The 15,458-nt window shown below is 47.6% G+C and overlaps 1 protein-coding gene across 2 annotated transcripts in view; it reads right to left on the reverse strand.

Annotated features, from left to right (window-relative positions):
- Positions 1-901: 901 nt before the first annotated feature.
- The window catches only part of ATP6V0A2 (ATPase H+ transporting V0 subunit a2), a 35,087-nt gene continuing 20,530 nt past the window's right edge, over positions 902-15,458 (reverse strand). The window contains exons 10-20 of one of the 2 annotated variants that reach the window (XM_047696803.1): positions 12,928-13,078; positions 12,559-12,695; positions 12,177-12,364; positions 11,976-12,066; positions 9,553-9,671; positions 8,267-8,477; positions 6,938-7,057; positions 5,285-5,404; positions 3,242-3,359; positions 2,620-2,791; positions 902-1,975 (exon numbers count right to left, since the gene is read on the reverse strand). In XM_047696803.1, the coding sequence (XP_047552759.1) occupies positions 1,876-1,975; positions 2,620-2,791; positions 3,242-3,359; positions 5,285-5,404; positions 6,938-7,057; positions 8,267-8,477; positions 9,553-9,671; positions 11,976-12,066; positions 12,177-12,364; positions 12,559-12,695; positions 12,928-13,078 (1,527 nt within the window). In that variant the 3' untranslated portion in view covers positions 902-1,875. Of the gene's footprint in view, positions 1,976-2,619; positions 2,792-2,897; positions 3,082-3,158; positions 3,360-5,284; positions 5,405-6,937; positions 7,058-8,266; positions 8,478-9,552; positions 9,672-11,975; positions 12,067-12,176; positions 12,365-12,558; positions 12,696-12,927; positions 13,079-15,458 lie in introns of those variants that run through there. The other variant, XM_047696804.1, reaches the window with a different exon arrangement.

The raw sequence follows: 15,458 nt of genomic DNA on the forward strand, positions 1-15,458 counted from the left end.
GCTCTGGGAAACCGCTCGCTTAGAAGCAGCCCGGTGCGTTTACTACACTTAGAAAGGTTTCATGGCGGAGTCACAGGTCAGCGTGCTCAGTCCCTGCCTCTCAGCAAACCGGTCTTGACGTTCCCTGAGAAGATACGCTTAGACTCCGGGCTCCCGGAAGCTCGGCTTGGGATGAAAATTCCAACCTCTGCCACCAGCCAGGGGAAGCAGTGCGGTGACAAACCGGCCTTCTCATGCGCCTTCCTAAGAACGTTATGGAAGTGAGAACGCTGCAGATTTCTTTTTGAAAATAATTATCTAAAATTAACTACAGAAAAATACGAAAAATGAACATAATTTACAAGAAAATAAATCTTCCTTGACTTACGATGGGATCTCAGCATAAGTTGAAAATCTGCTAAGTTGAAAACGCATCTAGCACAGCCAACCTCCAGCCCACCTTCCGCGTGCGCAGGGCACGACACGAGCCTCCCGCTGGACAAAATCACCCACCACGAAGCCTGTTCTATAAGGAAGTGTCGACTCCCTCGTGTCATTTCTTGACTCCCGCGCTGACAGCAACAGACGGCTCCGCCGTGAGGGTTTGGGGGCGTCTGGGACCCTCGTGATCGCAGGGCTGATGAGAGCAGTGGCCGTGACCCCGCATCACAAGAGAGCACAGGACCGTGGATCCTGAGCCCGCGACAAGGTCTAGATTCAAAATTCCAAGAATGCGTATGGCTTTCGCACCATCATTCAATCAAAATTCACTGAATTGAACAATTGTTAAGTCAGGGACTATCTGGACAGGTTAAAATGTTCAGTAGGACTGACCCACATTCATTCAAAACTGAATGTCATGTGAACAGATGAATTTAAACTACAGATAATAAGAATTCATTTTCAATTGATCCCAACAGTGTTTGAAAGTTTAAATTAACTCTAAATTCTTTTATCAGACCTTTATTTAGAATTAGTCTGAAAGTAAAAAATTATAATCATACTGTTCTCGAGGTGCAATCTCTTCATGGTAAAATATCTTAATTTATATTTTGTTATAAAAATATACAAAACACTACTTTTTGCTCTTCCCTTCACTCATTATAAACCCCTTTTGGTTCAGTAACATCAGTGACATCAGCTAAGCTGGTCTCTAAGTTCAAATCACATCCACATTGTATCTTCTACAGTCACGCTGGGTTTTAAGGCTCAGGATACAGTTTTATCTTTCAAACATACAATTATCATAATTGGCTTTACATAAGGATAACAGGATTAGAATATTTTTAAAAATATACAAGTGGGATAACCATCTGTTGTTCGTTATTTTATCCCATTTTCCCCAATTATTAAAACAGGACAAAATTGTAGAAACAGTCCCCTACTTGCAGGCCTAGACAGCATACAGTAAAAAAATGTTTACATACTTGTAATCAGGCAGAACGTGAATCTTTTGATTATCCGTCATTAAATTTTTTAAAAAACTATACTTAACCTCAGCTGTTGGAAAATATTATCTGACAACGTCAAGCAACAGAATGACTTTTTTTTTTTAATAGGGTGAAAAGGAATTGAGTATCTAAGACCATTTTCAATGAGCCGTTCAAAACTGCTTCTCTCCCCCAAGCCTGTATTTTAAAAAAAACTTAAACGTAACTTTGGGCCTTGACTTATATTTGCTCATTGTAAAAACTGAAAGAAATTTAGAGATCTGAAGTTGATAAACTTTACAAAATATTTAACAGAGGAAGAGGTATATCTTACAGAATTATTTGGCTATATCATAAGGCAATCAATGAAGACGGAATTTTTCCTATCGTAAATCTGACGTAAATGAAATTCTGTAACATGATAATTCTCCATAAATCTGACAGCTTGTTAGGTACGGCAACGCGATCATGCCACGTCGTCACTGAATTTCGACGAAAGCAGTCTGAATGAGAAAGGAACAAATTTGGTGCCTGCACCAACGTAGAACTTGTTCTGAAATTCTACCCTAAAAAAAAAAAAAAATTCAGTGTATCAATGAAAGATTGTGAATAACACTTCCAACATCTCTTAAAACAACATGTGTAAGTTAAAAAACAAATAAAAACAAAAAAACAAATTTCCTGTGCTGAAGCTGCTTCCCTTCTGTATGTGCTCTCATGGCACAAATGTTTTGACTTAAATAAAATACACACACACACAATGTTGTATGTGCCCCATGTTGCCTTTCTCCGTGTGTAAACCCATCATGCCACCTCATGCACTCCACATAGATGCGCCTCTCTCTGCACTCTGGTACTTTCACACACACAAGTAAGCCGATGTATGCTAGAAACCGTTAAGAAATACGTAAGAATTTTTACTTTATTTTACAATAAGATAAAGGAATTTTTCAGACCCCAGATGAATTAAAAGCATTAAACACACAGAGGTATCCAGCAAGCATAAACTTGCTTTTAGTTGTCAGTGATAATATTTCAGAAACAAAATATCATTTTAACTCGGGGGATCTGAATCCAGATCACAGGGTCGGGAAGGCAAGCACCAGCCTCCATGAAGTGACCAGATCTGTGCGGGGTTATGTATATCTACAGGCGGGGAGGGGGTTCCTTTTTTTTAAATAACAGTCTCAAAGCTAAATTTCGAACTCACCAGTGGAGGCGTATGGCGTGAAGAAATGCAGAAAGGCCTTCCATGATCAAAAGGATGAAAATTGTCAAAACTGCAAAGAGCGCGATAACCGGAAGCAGCAGCAGGACTCCGTACGTGGTGTCCACTCGGAGGCCCACGCGCACCAGCATGGTCCACAGGACGTCAGACAACTCTGCGGGGGGAGGGAGTTGGCAGAGCTCACTTCTGTTCGCACGTGCCGAGGCACCGCCATTAGCTCATGGGACCAGGTTTCCTTCTGACAATTCTGACTTATTACCCACAAAATAATACACACACCCACCCACTCTAGATGTGATCTGCTTCTCGTGTCAAAGTGAACCAGCCCCTGAGGCTAACCAGCCCCTGATCATCTCAAACCCTGAGGAAGACAGGGCATGCCAGAAAAATCCGAGGCCTCCCTCCCAGAGAGAGGACTTGACCCAGACTGGGGTCGAGCTGGCTCTGTCCCCACACAACACTAGTTCACACAGCATCTGAAAGATGGGACTGTGCTTCCTTGGATACGTGAGATGGCCCACGGCGCCTCCCTGGGGGTTCCCTGGGGCACGGTGGGGTGTCTCAGCACAGAGTTTGGGAACCACGGGTCTGAGCGAAGACTTACGTGCATGAGCCAAACTGAGAGCCCAGAGCCTCAGGTAGGAAGCGGTGTTGGAGATGCATCCCAGGCAGTACTCGATGGAATGAATCACTTGGGTCATTAATATTTCTCCAAAATTAAACTGGGAGAGATCACACATGTGTTAGGTCCAGTGTACTGCCCGCGTGCTCCCACAAGTCACCCTGTGTTCTCGGTGCCTTGTCCCCCTTGCTCTCGGTGACAGAAGTGGCGTCTGCAATGTTGGGGACAACACCCAGAGCATGAGGAACAGTGAAGCAAAGATCCGAGCTCCACTCACAGCTCTACCACAGACCACTCTGTGACCTACACAGCGGCTCTCCCGGCCTCAGTTTCCCCTATGGCACCCTCACAGCCCAGCGTGACTCAGGAGCTAGACTCTGGCTACCCGTGCATGTCTGAGAGGTAAACGCAAGCCTCACAAATAGAAACTGTGAAGAGGGGCCCCTGACGGTGAAAAGGCTGCGTGACCCTGGGAAGACCCGACACTCCCCCGGCTCTGCTTCTTGGGTCTTTTTTATGATCTTGTGAATCATTAATCGTCCCAAATCAAAACACTAAATTACATAATAATTATAAAATGTTGATTATAAGAAATTTTGTTCAGTCTTTATCGGATGACCAAAGGAAGCTTCCACGAACATGGAATAGCAAAACGGCTTAGCTGTGTGTGGCCAGAACTGTGCCTCCCTCCTCTGGGGGAATCTGCTTCTCCCACCACTGATTCCAAACCCCAAGCCCCAGCTCCTCACGGGCTGACCTGTGTCCCCCTCCAAATTTCTGTGTTACAGCCCTGACCCCCATTGTGACTGTGTCTGGTGACAAGGCCTTGAAGGGGGTCATTAAGATGAAGAGAGATCGGGGTGCCTGGGTGGCTCAGTGGGTTGGGCCTCTGTCTACGGCTCGGGTCATGATCTCGGGGTCCTGGGATCGAGCCCCACATCGGGCTCTTTGCTCAGTGGGGAGCCTGCTTCCCACCCCCCTCTGCCTGCCTCTCTGGCTACTTGTGATCTCTGTGTCAAATAAATAAATAAAATCTTTAAAGAAAAAAAAAAAAGATGAAGAGAGATCATAAGGGTGAGTGTCCTTACAAGAAGAGACACATGCCCACGGAGGACAACGCCCCGTGAGGACACACTGGGAAGGCAGCCGTCCACAAGCCAAGGAAGAGAAACCAGCGCCGCAAACATCTTGAACCTGGATTTCTGGCAGTCGGTTTCTGTGCTACAGCGGCCCGTGCGGACTACCCGAGCAGCTGTTGGTCTGGGGATGGTGAGTGGCCCCAGACAGATCGTCACAGTACGCCCTAGGGCTTCTTCCTAATGTAACAATCAGCCAAGAGCGCTTTTCTCTCCTACTGAAAGACTGAAGAAAACCAGTCAGCACCAGCTGTGGCCAAGGTTCCAGAATCGTGGGGCCAAGTGGCTTCAGAACGGAAAACAAACTTGCAAAGAACCAAGAAGTTCCCAGACTTCTTGGAGTTGGAGACCCAGAAACCAGTAAGCCTGGAGCTCACATGGCTCCTGTCCTGACGGGAGCCAGTCAGCAGGCTGCCCTGAAAGCCGGTGTCAAGCAGGCCTCCTCCTCCCTTACAACTAGGAAAAAGTTCTGAGACAAGAATCTTCCAAAAGCAATGCTCGTGACACCTGAAGTCGCTTCATGACAGCACGTGACAGTAACACTACAAATCCCACCGCAAAGTTGAAAAAGCAAAATGAGAAGAACTCTTCTGACGAACAGATGACCAAAGCAGCGTCTGGGAAGCTTGTGTGACAGTGTCTGGAGTTCATTTTCTCTTTCTTTTTTAAGATGATTATTATCATCATTCTCATGGTGATTACCTCCATGAAAGCTTAGTTGCTTTTTCTTCTCTCTCTCTCTCTCTCTCGCTCTTTTTTTTTTTTTATGCAAACTCTATGCCAACGTGGGGCTCGAACTCACCACCCTGAGATCGACCGACTGAGCCAGCCAGGCACCGGAGAGCTTGGCTTTCAGTGTAGTGTTTTCGACAGTAACAGAGAAGATTACCTCTTCACATGTCATTTCTCTGCATCCATCTTCCATCTGGTTAGTTCCTTCTTCTATGTCTTGGCTTCCCAGCAGAGAAACCTCCTCCTCGCTGTCTTTTCTTATAAGCGTGTAACCACTCTGACAACAACCAAAAGAAGGCGGAGTCATTGCCTTTGAAATCGTAAGGACGGGACAAATCCAACATCAGAGCACCTTCCTTTCTCTTAAGGACTCAGTTCTTTGAGAATAAAAAAGTCGTTAAGAGAGGCTTAACGACAGAGAACAAAGCGAAGACAAACCGACAGAGAACAAAGCGAAGACAAACCGGCTAGATGGCGGACGGGCCTGAAGGGGGGCATTTGTTGCGGGGAGCGCTGCGTGTTGTGTGTATGTGAGGAATCACTCAATTCTACTCCTGAAACCAATTGTACCGTATGTGTTAACTAACCAGAACTTACATAAAAACTTGGAATCAGAAAGATTAAATTAAATTAAATTAAAAAGTTGTTTGCAAGGCCACGAGCACCCCCCCCCATGAAGATGGCTGTTATTAAAAGACCAGTAAGTCTCCATGCGGTGCAGAGGAACCAGCTCTCCGCTCCCCGCCGGCAGGAATGAGAAGTGGCGCACCCGCCGTGGAGAACAGCGATGGGGCCTCGGAAAATTAAACCCCCTCTACGCGATCCCACAGCTCCGTTTCCGGACATGTATCCAAGAGCACCGACGGCAAGGGCTGGAACAGAGTCTCGTGCGCCCACGCTACCAGCAGCATTAGCCACAAAAGCTAAACAGCACCAACAACGCAAGCAGCCGCTGATGGACGGACAGACCGACAAGCAGAATGAGGTCTCGCCACGCAACGGAATGTGACTGAGCCTTAAAAGGGGTGGGGTTGTGACACCCGCTGTGACATGGGTAAAGCTGGAGCCATGGTGCTCAGTGACACAGGCAGGCACAGAAGGACAGACGCGATGTGGTCCCCGCACACAGGGAGGAGTCGAACCCCAGCAACAGCAGGCAGAGGGGCCAGGGAGGAGAGTGGGGAGCCGGCATCCCGGGGCCAGGGTCCCCGCTGGGGAGGATGACAGATCTCTGGAGTCGGGTGGGGGCAGCGGCCACACAGCCCTGGGAATGTAATTGGTGCCACGGGCTGCACACTCACAGAAAGTTACAATGGAAACGTCTGTTGTGCCTGTTCTATCACAGTAGATTTTAAAGAAGTAAAATGAGAAAGCAGACACACAGGAAAACAGTCTAGAAAGATATCTAGCGAAAGGGTGACCCTGGCTATAACGGAGGGACAAAAGAGGGCCCTGCTTTCTCTACGTTCCGTGTTTTCTATAATTTAGTTACATTATTTACATTAAAACAAAAACCACTTTAAAGGAAAAAAAAAATCAAGAATCCAGATCAAGGCACAGAAGCGCTTTAACGACAGTAACCGAGCTGAAGGACTTGGCTCCAACTCCCCACAGGCCCGCTGCTCGCTGGGGCGGGGGCAACGCGCTGCAGAAGCTTCCAGAGCATGGGCCACAGCAGGCCGAAGGAACGAGGCTCTGGCCCGAAGTCAGGACTCTGAGACCCTCCGAAAGGGTCCCTTGGGCTCCCCCTCGTGCACCTGAAAGCGGACTCGGCTCGCCGCCAGCGCACACGCTCCCGACTCGCGCTTACCCTGCTCACTCCAAAGCAGCTGCGCCCGTTGTGCAACCACAACAAGAAGAGCGGTTTTCCCAGGAAGAGGACGGGGACAGACAGCGCGGTGACAGCCAGCAGCAGTCTCTGCACGTGCTCCTGCGGGCGCAGAAGGGGAGGAAGCCCATTAGGATGCAAGGACGGTGCGAACCTGGTCCCCGCTCCACCTGGTGAGCGAAGACCAAGGATGGCGTCTCCTTCTTCGCAGTAACAAGGAACAGAGGGTAAACACAAGCCAAATCCTGTCTGCGGCTTCATCTCTTCTAGACTCCTGGCTGAATTCTAGAACCGAAGAGTAACACTGCCGACAGAGTGGGACGGTATCATTCCGTTCCGATCTATAAGGAATGAGTAAGAAAATTCTAGACAGATTCAAACTCCAGCTAATTAATTTTCTGAAAATACCATAAGAGGGCGAATACCAACATAAGCTGTTCATTTCTTTATATTCCTATTCTGGATTTTTTCATTATCATTCCAAAGAGGACGTGAGGAACATGAGCACATCGTAAGCAGATGAAACATGAGAAAAATACTTTTGCATGAGAAAAATACTAAAAGAGGATTCAGAACAAAACTAACTTTTTTCTTTAAAAAGTAGGGATACTGGGGCGCCTGGGTGGCTCAGTGGGTTGGGCCTCTGCCTTCGGCTCGGGTCGTGATCTCAGGGTCCTGGGATCGAGCCCCACATCAGGGCTCTCTGCTCAGCAGGGAGCCTGCTTCCCTCTCTCTCTCTGCCTGCATCTCTGCCTACTTGTGATCTCTCTCTGTCAAATAAATAAATAAAATCTATTAAAAAAAAAAAAAAAGTAGGGATATTGGGCGCCTGGGTGGCTCTGTGGGTTGGGGTATCTGCTTTTGGCTCAGGTTGTGATCTTGGGGTCCTGGGATTGAGCCCAGCATCAGGCTCCCTGCTTGGCGGGGAATTTCCTTCCTCCTCTCTCTCTGCCTACTTGTGGTCTCTGTCAAATAAATAAATAAAAATCTTTAAAAAAATAAAAAAATAAAGTAACTAGAAATACAGGGGGATTCGCCAGCACTCAGAAACCCTCCAGAAATACACTTTCTTCCCAGTACTTCAGACGGCTACGAGTGGCAGCGAGTTCACACGACATTGCTCTACCAGATCCCCCAGCCCAGTGTCCAGGGCAGGGTGGCAGCTCATGTGATCACGTTCAGAGAAACAGAAAGCCCCTACATGCCCGGGAAGACTGTGGAAAGCACCTTCCATCACCCACTAATCGACACAAAAAGGCTCTCGGGAGGATTTCCTTTAAGTTCCTAAGAGTGGAAAAGAGCATTACCTACCTGCCCTGTGTACAGGCCATTTGTTTCACTAGCCGGGAATAAAAACATGTTGATAAATTCGATCAGAATGCTCGGGGCAACTCTGGAGGTTTCGGCCGAGTACACCAGCCACTTATAGATAATCATGAAGATGAGGTACCCAAAGATGCAGAGCATGAAGAGAAGTTCCGGGACGGAAACCAAATAAATATTGAACTTCTTCCGGAAATGCCTAGGGAAAAAGGAATCGATCAAACCCTGAGCCAGTCTGGACTGAGATAGAGAATAAAGAGTAAAGTATCTTCCATTCCCTGTGACAAGGCCTAGCTCAGTGGAACATCTTTTGTCTTCTGACAACTCGTACAGGATTCAGGTACGTCCATGAAGAAAACAAGTTTAAGCACAGTGAAAATGCTGGTGTTTCATCGTGAGACCCAGTTAGAGTCAGAAAATACAGGGGCTCCTGAGTGGCTCAGTGGGTTAAGCCTCTGCCTTCAGCTCAGGTCATGATCTCAGGGTCCTGGGATTGAGCCCCGCATCAGGCTCTCTGCTTAGCAGGGAGCCTGCTTCCCCCTCTCTCTGCCTAACTCTCTGCCTACTTGTGATCTCTCTCTCTCTGTGTGTCAAATAAATAAATCAAATCTAAAAAAAAAATTAAATTAAGGGGCCCCTGGGTGGCTCAGAGGGTTAAAGCCTCTGCCTTCGGCTCAGGTCATGATCCCAGGTCCTGGGATCGAGCTGCACATCGGGCTCTCTCCTTGGCGGGGAGCCTGCTTCCTCCTCTCTCTCTCTGCCTGCCTCTCTGCCTACTTGTGATCTCTGTTGAAAAAATGAATAAAATTTTTTTTTAATTAAATTTAAATTAAAAAAAATACAACCTCTTTCTCTTTACACACTAGTGCTGGTAAACAAACAGTTTGCTAATTTATAAAATGAAAAAAGAACATAACAAAAATCAGTTCCAGAAATAAATCGGAACGTATGTGTTGCATGCCTCCCTCCCTCGAATGTCGGACTCCATGGGGGCAAAGCCTGTATTCTCTGTCTTCAGCACCACTCGATGCGGAGCGTAGACCAGTGCCCTATGCAGTATAGTGCCCCCGTGTGCTATACACTCAATACATAGCTGCTAAATAAACCCATCACTGAACAAACACCTGTACTGTCACCACCGAATGACAGAAACAACACACCACCGCACCAGCCGCCTTTAACACCCGGACAGTCTACCCTCAAGAAGCAAAGTTTAAGAAATACCAAGCTTGGCTTATAAATACTGCTTAAAAAGAAAAAAAATCTGTACTTACAAGTGGTTAAATATTCCCAGAATGACTCCAAAAGTCATGTGAATAATTCCTAAAATCACAGACATTTTCATTTTGAAAGAGTTTAGAAAAGTGAGACGGTTTGTGGCCAAGTTCCAAATCTGAAGACAAAACAAAACAAGACAAGACATCTTTAACTTCCTTCAACTGCTTGAGGGCACACAGGTGACACTGGGCAAATTTTCCTACCTTAAATCAAAAGGCAGCTAGAGATTTAAAAAGAAGGCAACATTCAGACTTTCTTCTTGACGCCTCTGAACTGAGAACCGCTGATTTTCTTAAACCAGGGCCACAGACTATTACAAACAATTCTATCTTTAACGTAAAGTTCAAAGGACACCAAATGAAACAATACTGTGTTTGGGGATCCATGCCTCGGCGCGATACTAAAAGGACGTGCAAGAGAAAGAGTAACACAGAGTCCGGGGCGGGGTGGGAAGTTCCCTCTGGGGACAGCTGGGGAGAGCGGGGCCCGTTCCAGGTCCCCGGGTCCCTTACCCTGGGCAGGGGCCATACAAATATGCATGTTGTAACTTTACATACATGTTTTATACATTCTGTGTATGTGCATTTTATAATAAAGTTTAACAGAAAACAAGGAAGAGAGGAGAGGGGGAGAGAGAGAGAAGAGGAGGGGGAGGGAGAGGGGAAGGAAGGAAGCAGAAGTGCAGAGCAGCCAAACCACGCTGCTGATGATAAGGCCCAGGGGCTCGGGCGGGACTCCCCGGAGCTCCCTGTCCCAGCCCCTCCAGAGCCTACTGTGACTGCTTCTCTCACTCTCTGAAAAAATCATTCTGAGAGTCCCTCACTTGGGGGGATTAAGAAAAGGGAAATAGGACCTCTCAGGACAGAAAGACTTGTTCTTTTTAAGTGCAAGTAAGACTTTACAAAGAAGACTTTCGGCTGACTTCAGCCTGTTTGGACCCGTGGGAAGAGCCTGCTGCCAGCGGCCACTGTGAGACCCAGAGGGCTGGAGGGGGCAGGACAGCAGGAAAACTAGCAACAGTGCGACACGGCAACGGTGACATGAAGTCTCTGTCCGATGACTAAGCTAAACGCAACTGGGCACAGAACGATCTTTCAGGCAAAGAAGGGGGGAGAGAAAAGTGCATCTGTATGTTCACAAAGACACCTGCGAGGAAACACGAGAGACTAACCCCAGCGGTTCCCGTGCTGGAGGTGGGGGGCTGAGGGGATAAGGACGGGGTGGGGGAGACCCTTCAGGAGAGCTGGACCTCGTACATACACGAGGTACACACAAGGCTCTATTTTTGAACTGTATCAGAGTAATGTTGATTTTTAAAATTAAACCAAAGCAAAAGGAAGCAGTACCATGCCTCGGTCTCCTCCTCCCCCTCAAAACACCCACTTGAACTTTCTTTCTTGGGGCCTTTATTCAGAAACGTTTCTTTCCTTCAAGTTAGGCCACACGTTATTAGGACTTTGCCTCCAAAACCAAAGGGAATTATTATAAAAGTTTTTTCACGCTTCCAATTATATGAAGACAGAAGGCAAAAACGCTGAATTATACAAATTATGTGTAGAGGTGAGAATGAACAGAACAATTCGGAGGCTTGGACAGCTCGGATGAAGGCAGGCTGGACCTGTGTCATTCTGTTTCCTCATTCCTGTATGCAGTTACAGCAGGTGCCCCCAGACCAATTTTGAGCTGGTCTCTAAGCTCCCCTTTCCAGGGCGAGATTCCTCCAAAAGATGCCCGATAGTCCCGGAAAACAGTGCCTCAGCCTGGAGGAGGCCTGTTAGGAGCCTGATGAAGGCCTGGTGGTTGCAGGGGTGGGGGGTGGGAACTGGCTCACTGAGTGCTATTGGTGTGGCGGGGCTGGGGGGGGTACACAACCTTGCAGGGGACAGCAGTCCTTCCTGGCCCCCTGCAGCTACATCTTCCTTTCCAACACTTCCCATTTCAAAAACTACTTCCACAAGCACCCTGAGAACTCTGAGCTCCCTTTCAGGCTCTAAAACTCCATACTATTTCTTTCTAGATCAAAGGATAAAAAATAATAATAATCCCCACATACAAAGAAGAAACATAGGGAGCAGCCTGCATTGAATGGCTCCTGAAGGGCTGGCTCTCCCTAGAGTAAAAACAGGTCAGGAACCATGACAGAGTGTAGCTCCCCCTCTGCACTGACCCGCTTTCCCAAAGAGACAGCTCAGCTTCATCTCTAAACCAAGTTCATTGGCACATGGTTCATTGGCACATAAACCAAGTTCATGACACACATGGGCCACCGCCCCCCACGCAGAAACCCCCCGAGGGCATCTTCCCCACCGTGTGCAACGGCGTGAGCCATGCCCAAGAGCCCGAGGGAGCCCCGTGACAATGACAACCAGGCAGCACCCCAGAGGAAGCCGCGATCATGACGAGGAAAAAGTACACTCACGGGATCGATGCCAAGAGGATAAGGGCCTTGGAACACTCCAGGAACACTCGGGTCCAACTGCAAAACCCTGCTGCGCCTGACGACGGAGTCACTGTAACAGAGAGCAGAGTGAGCGGCCGCGCGGCCGGGGGGGGACGGAGGAGCCTCGGGGAAACGCTCTTCCCCCGAACACCGCGCAGGTGAGCCGGGCCGCGCGCTTACTTCCAGAGCACCATCCTCCTGCGCTCCGCCGGGGCGTGGCTGGAGCTGTACATGGCGGACACGTTCCAGCCAGAGCCGAACAGGTTGACCGACTTGGAGAAGCAGTCGTTGTAGATGAGGCCCGTGTACACCGAGAACAGCCCCATCAGCAGCAGGATGTAGCGGCCGTTGAAAAACATGCGCATGATCTGCGGGCAAAGCGGGTGCCGTGAGCAGAGGACGCCCCAGCGCTGCCCACAGGCCCACGCCCCCTCCAGCCCAGTCAGGGACGCTTACTGCCAAACACCCACATTTGAGAAACGTCCCCTGTTTAGTCAAAAAGAGGGGAACGACTACTAATCACCCACCCAAGTATAACAAGCGGGAGTGTCTATGCTCTTACCTCCTGTGACTGCTTTAGTCTGGGATGGTTTTCATTCAACACCAGCAAGAGGGCAAATAAGAACATCACAAAGCCATGTCCAAAGTCTCCGAACATCACGGCGAACAAAAAGGGGAAAGTGATGATGGTGAAGAGAGCTGCAGGGAGAGCAAAGCAAGAGACTCGGTTCGCCAGAGGCAGAAAATTCTAGCTAATGCCAACACTCGACCTTCTCCAGAACTCCCGAAAGAGAATGGACAGGCGGATACCAGTGCTTTACACGAAGCAAGACAACATGACGGGAGCCCTGAGCCTGCTTTCGCAAGCGCCAGCCGCATCCTTGCAGGCAGATGCGGCGGCGATCAGACAAAAACTCCTCAGGCTTCCGACCTGGGTTCACTTCTCTGTAGCTCCCAACTCCGTAGGCGTCCACGATGTTCTGAAACCCCTCGGTGAACTTGTTGGTGCGGATGAGAGTTGGGGGTGTTTCTTTTGTTGGGATCGTGTTCATAAATGAGGGGATCGTAGCACCGCTCTCTCTCTTTCACATAAAAAGAAAGAAAAAAAAAAATTACCATCCAAGAGTTCATTCAGCAAACAATGGCTCCCTGCCAGCCCAGACAGGCAAGGCTCTGCGTGGCCCATGGGGACGTGCGAACCACCACTGAGGCGGGGGCGGTGAGTCAAGGGCAGCTGAGTGGCCACAGGAGTCAGGAAGTCTTGGGGGGCAGGACTTGGGGGTTCGATCTTACAGAAGGAAGCATGTAGCCGGCTGCAAGGGCGGGAAGCAGACAGCAGGGCCGGGAATGACAGGGAATATACATAAGGCAGTCTCAGAATCACTAACATAAAACTGAAATTTAATCTTTTATCTCTAAAAATGTTCAAGAGGAATCTGGAGACAACTATACAATACTAGCTAATAAAACCAAAAAATAGATGAGGATGAATCAAAATGTCAACATTAGTACAGCAAAGTCATGTACATAGCTTGTTCTTTCAGTGTTCACAATTCTTCAGGAATGTGTTTATTTATAATGGGAGGGAAAACCTTTTTATTTCATTTTATTTTTTTAAAGATTTTTATTTATTTATTTATTTATTTATTTATTTTTTTTTTTTAAAGATTTTATTTATTTATTTGACAGAGAGAGATCACAAGTAGATGGAGAGGCAGGCAGAGAGAGAGAGAGAGGGAAGCAGGCTCCCTGCTGAGCAGAGAGCCCGATGCGGGCCTCGATCCCAGGACCCTGAGATCATGACCTGAGCCGAAGGCAGCGGCTTAACCCACTGAGCCACCCAGGCGCCCTTTATTTATTTATTTGACAGGCAAGAGATCACAAGTAGGCAGAGAGGCAGGCAGAGAGAAAGGAGGAAGCAGGCTCCCCGCTGAGCAGAGAGCCCGATGCAGGGCTGGATCCCAGGACCCTGAGATCACGACCTGAGCCGAAGGCAGAGGTTTAACCCACTGAGCCACCCAGGAGCCCTGGGAAAACCTTTTTAAATAAAGTAAAACAAGTTATTAGAAGAGGAGTCGATTTTCCAGTCAAATTCTATTTAAGATACTTGCTGGTAAGGGGATTCTGGGAAATCCCAGAATCCCAGATTGGGGGATTCCCAAATGGCACATAGTTCTGAACCTCCCCGAATCCCTTCAAGAGCAGACAGGGCAACCAGAGAGCAAAACCAAAATCCCACAGACAACACTTCTCACAAAAGCATGTCCCCACAAGCCACCACATGCAAATGGGGACAAACTGCTCAACGCAACAACACCTGCACGCTAAGAGTCTCCAGACCAGAGGAAGCGAGGGAAGCAATGTGGCATTGGAGAGACCCAAGGAAGAAACATCCCAAGAGAGTCAAAGGCATTCCCTGGAAAGCACAGAAGGCTGACCCAAGAAAAGCAGCTGGAACTGGGAAGGGTTCTGTCTACTTCCAGAGCATATGAGTGCAAGGGGTCCATGGGAAGTGAGGTCTGCGGGGACACAGCAGTCCAGCTCCCCCAAACTCAAAGAACACCGGCCCGGACATCCTCCCGCCACAGGAGCGCCCCACAGATGAGACCCTGGAATGAAACTGAAACTGAGCAGGACAGGAACAAAAGAGATAAGGAAAGAGAAGGTCCAGGTAAAAGAGGGAGAGAGGAAGCCTCAGGTCCAGGGCCTTACAGATTTTTGATCCCTGCTCAGAAGTAGTAAAGAAAATTCTATGAAGTTAGGAAAGTGATCCTGAAGTAACCTTTAAAAGTTCCTTAAGTACCTTGAATATGTTCCATAAAACCAAGATAAAAACAGATGATGTATTTAAATTATACGTAATGCATGGTTCCCTTTGGTATCTTAAAAATATTTTCAAATGTATAAATATATATTATGTCTAATACAGAATTTCCTTGAGTATTTAAACATGCTTTCAGAAAACTCATTACAGGGTGCCTGGGTGGCTCAGCGGGTTAAGCCGCTGCCTTCAGCTCAGGTCATGATCTCAGGGTCCTGGGATCGAGTCCTACATCGGGCTCTCTGCTCAGCAGGGAGCCTGCTTCCCTTCCTCTCTCTCTGCCTGCCTCTCTGCCTGCTTGTGATCTCTCTCTGTCAAATAAATAAATAAAATCTTAAAAAAAAAAAAAAGAAAATTCATTACATTTTTGAGTGATCAAAAGAAGGATGGAGGTCAAAACTTACATAAAGTTATAGTAAAAAAAGACGGAGCAGAACAATATCCTGGACAAGGAAACCACGCCAGAAGGACATGTCCACAAAACAGACAAAAATTTACCTTATTCATTTTAAAATGAGCAAAAAAAGTTATGAAAATAATGCATGATATGAAAAAGCATCAGGAAGCAGAATTAGGTATTAGAAATACCTATTAGATATTTATTTACTAGATAAATACCATTATAAATGAGGTTAACAGAA

Source organism: Lutra lutra, chromosome 12, assembly GCF_902655055.1.
Source record: "Lutra lutra chromosome 12, mLutLut1.2, whole genome shotgun sequence".
NCBI lineage: Eukaryota > Metazoa > Chordata > Mammalia > Carnivora > Mustelidae > Lutra > Lutra lutra.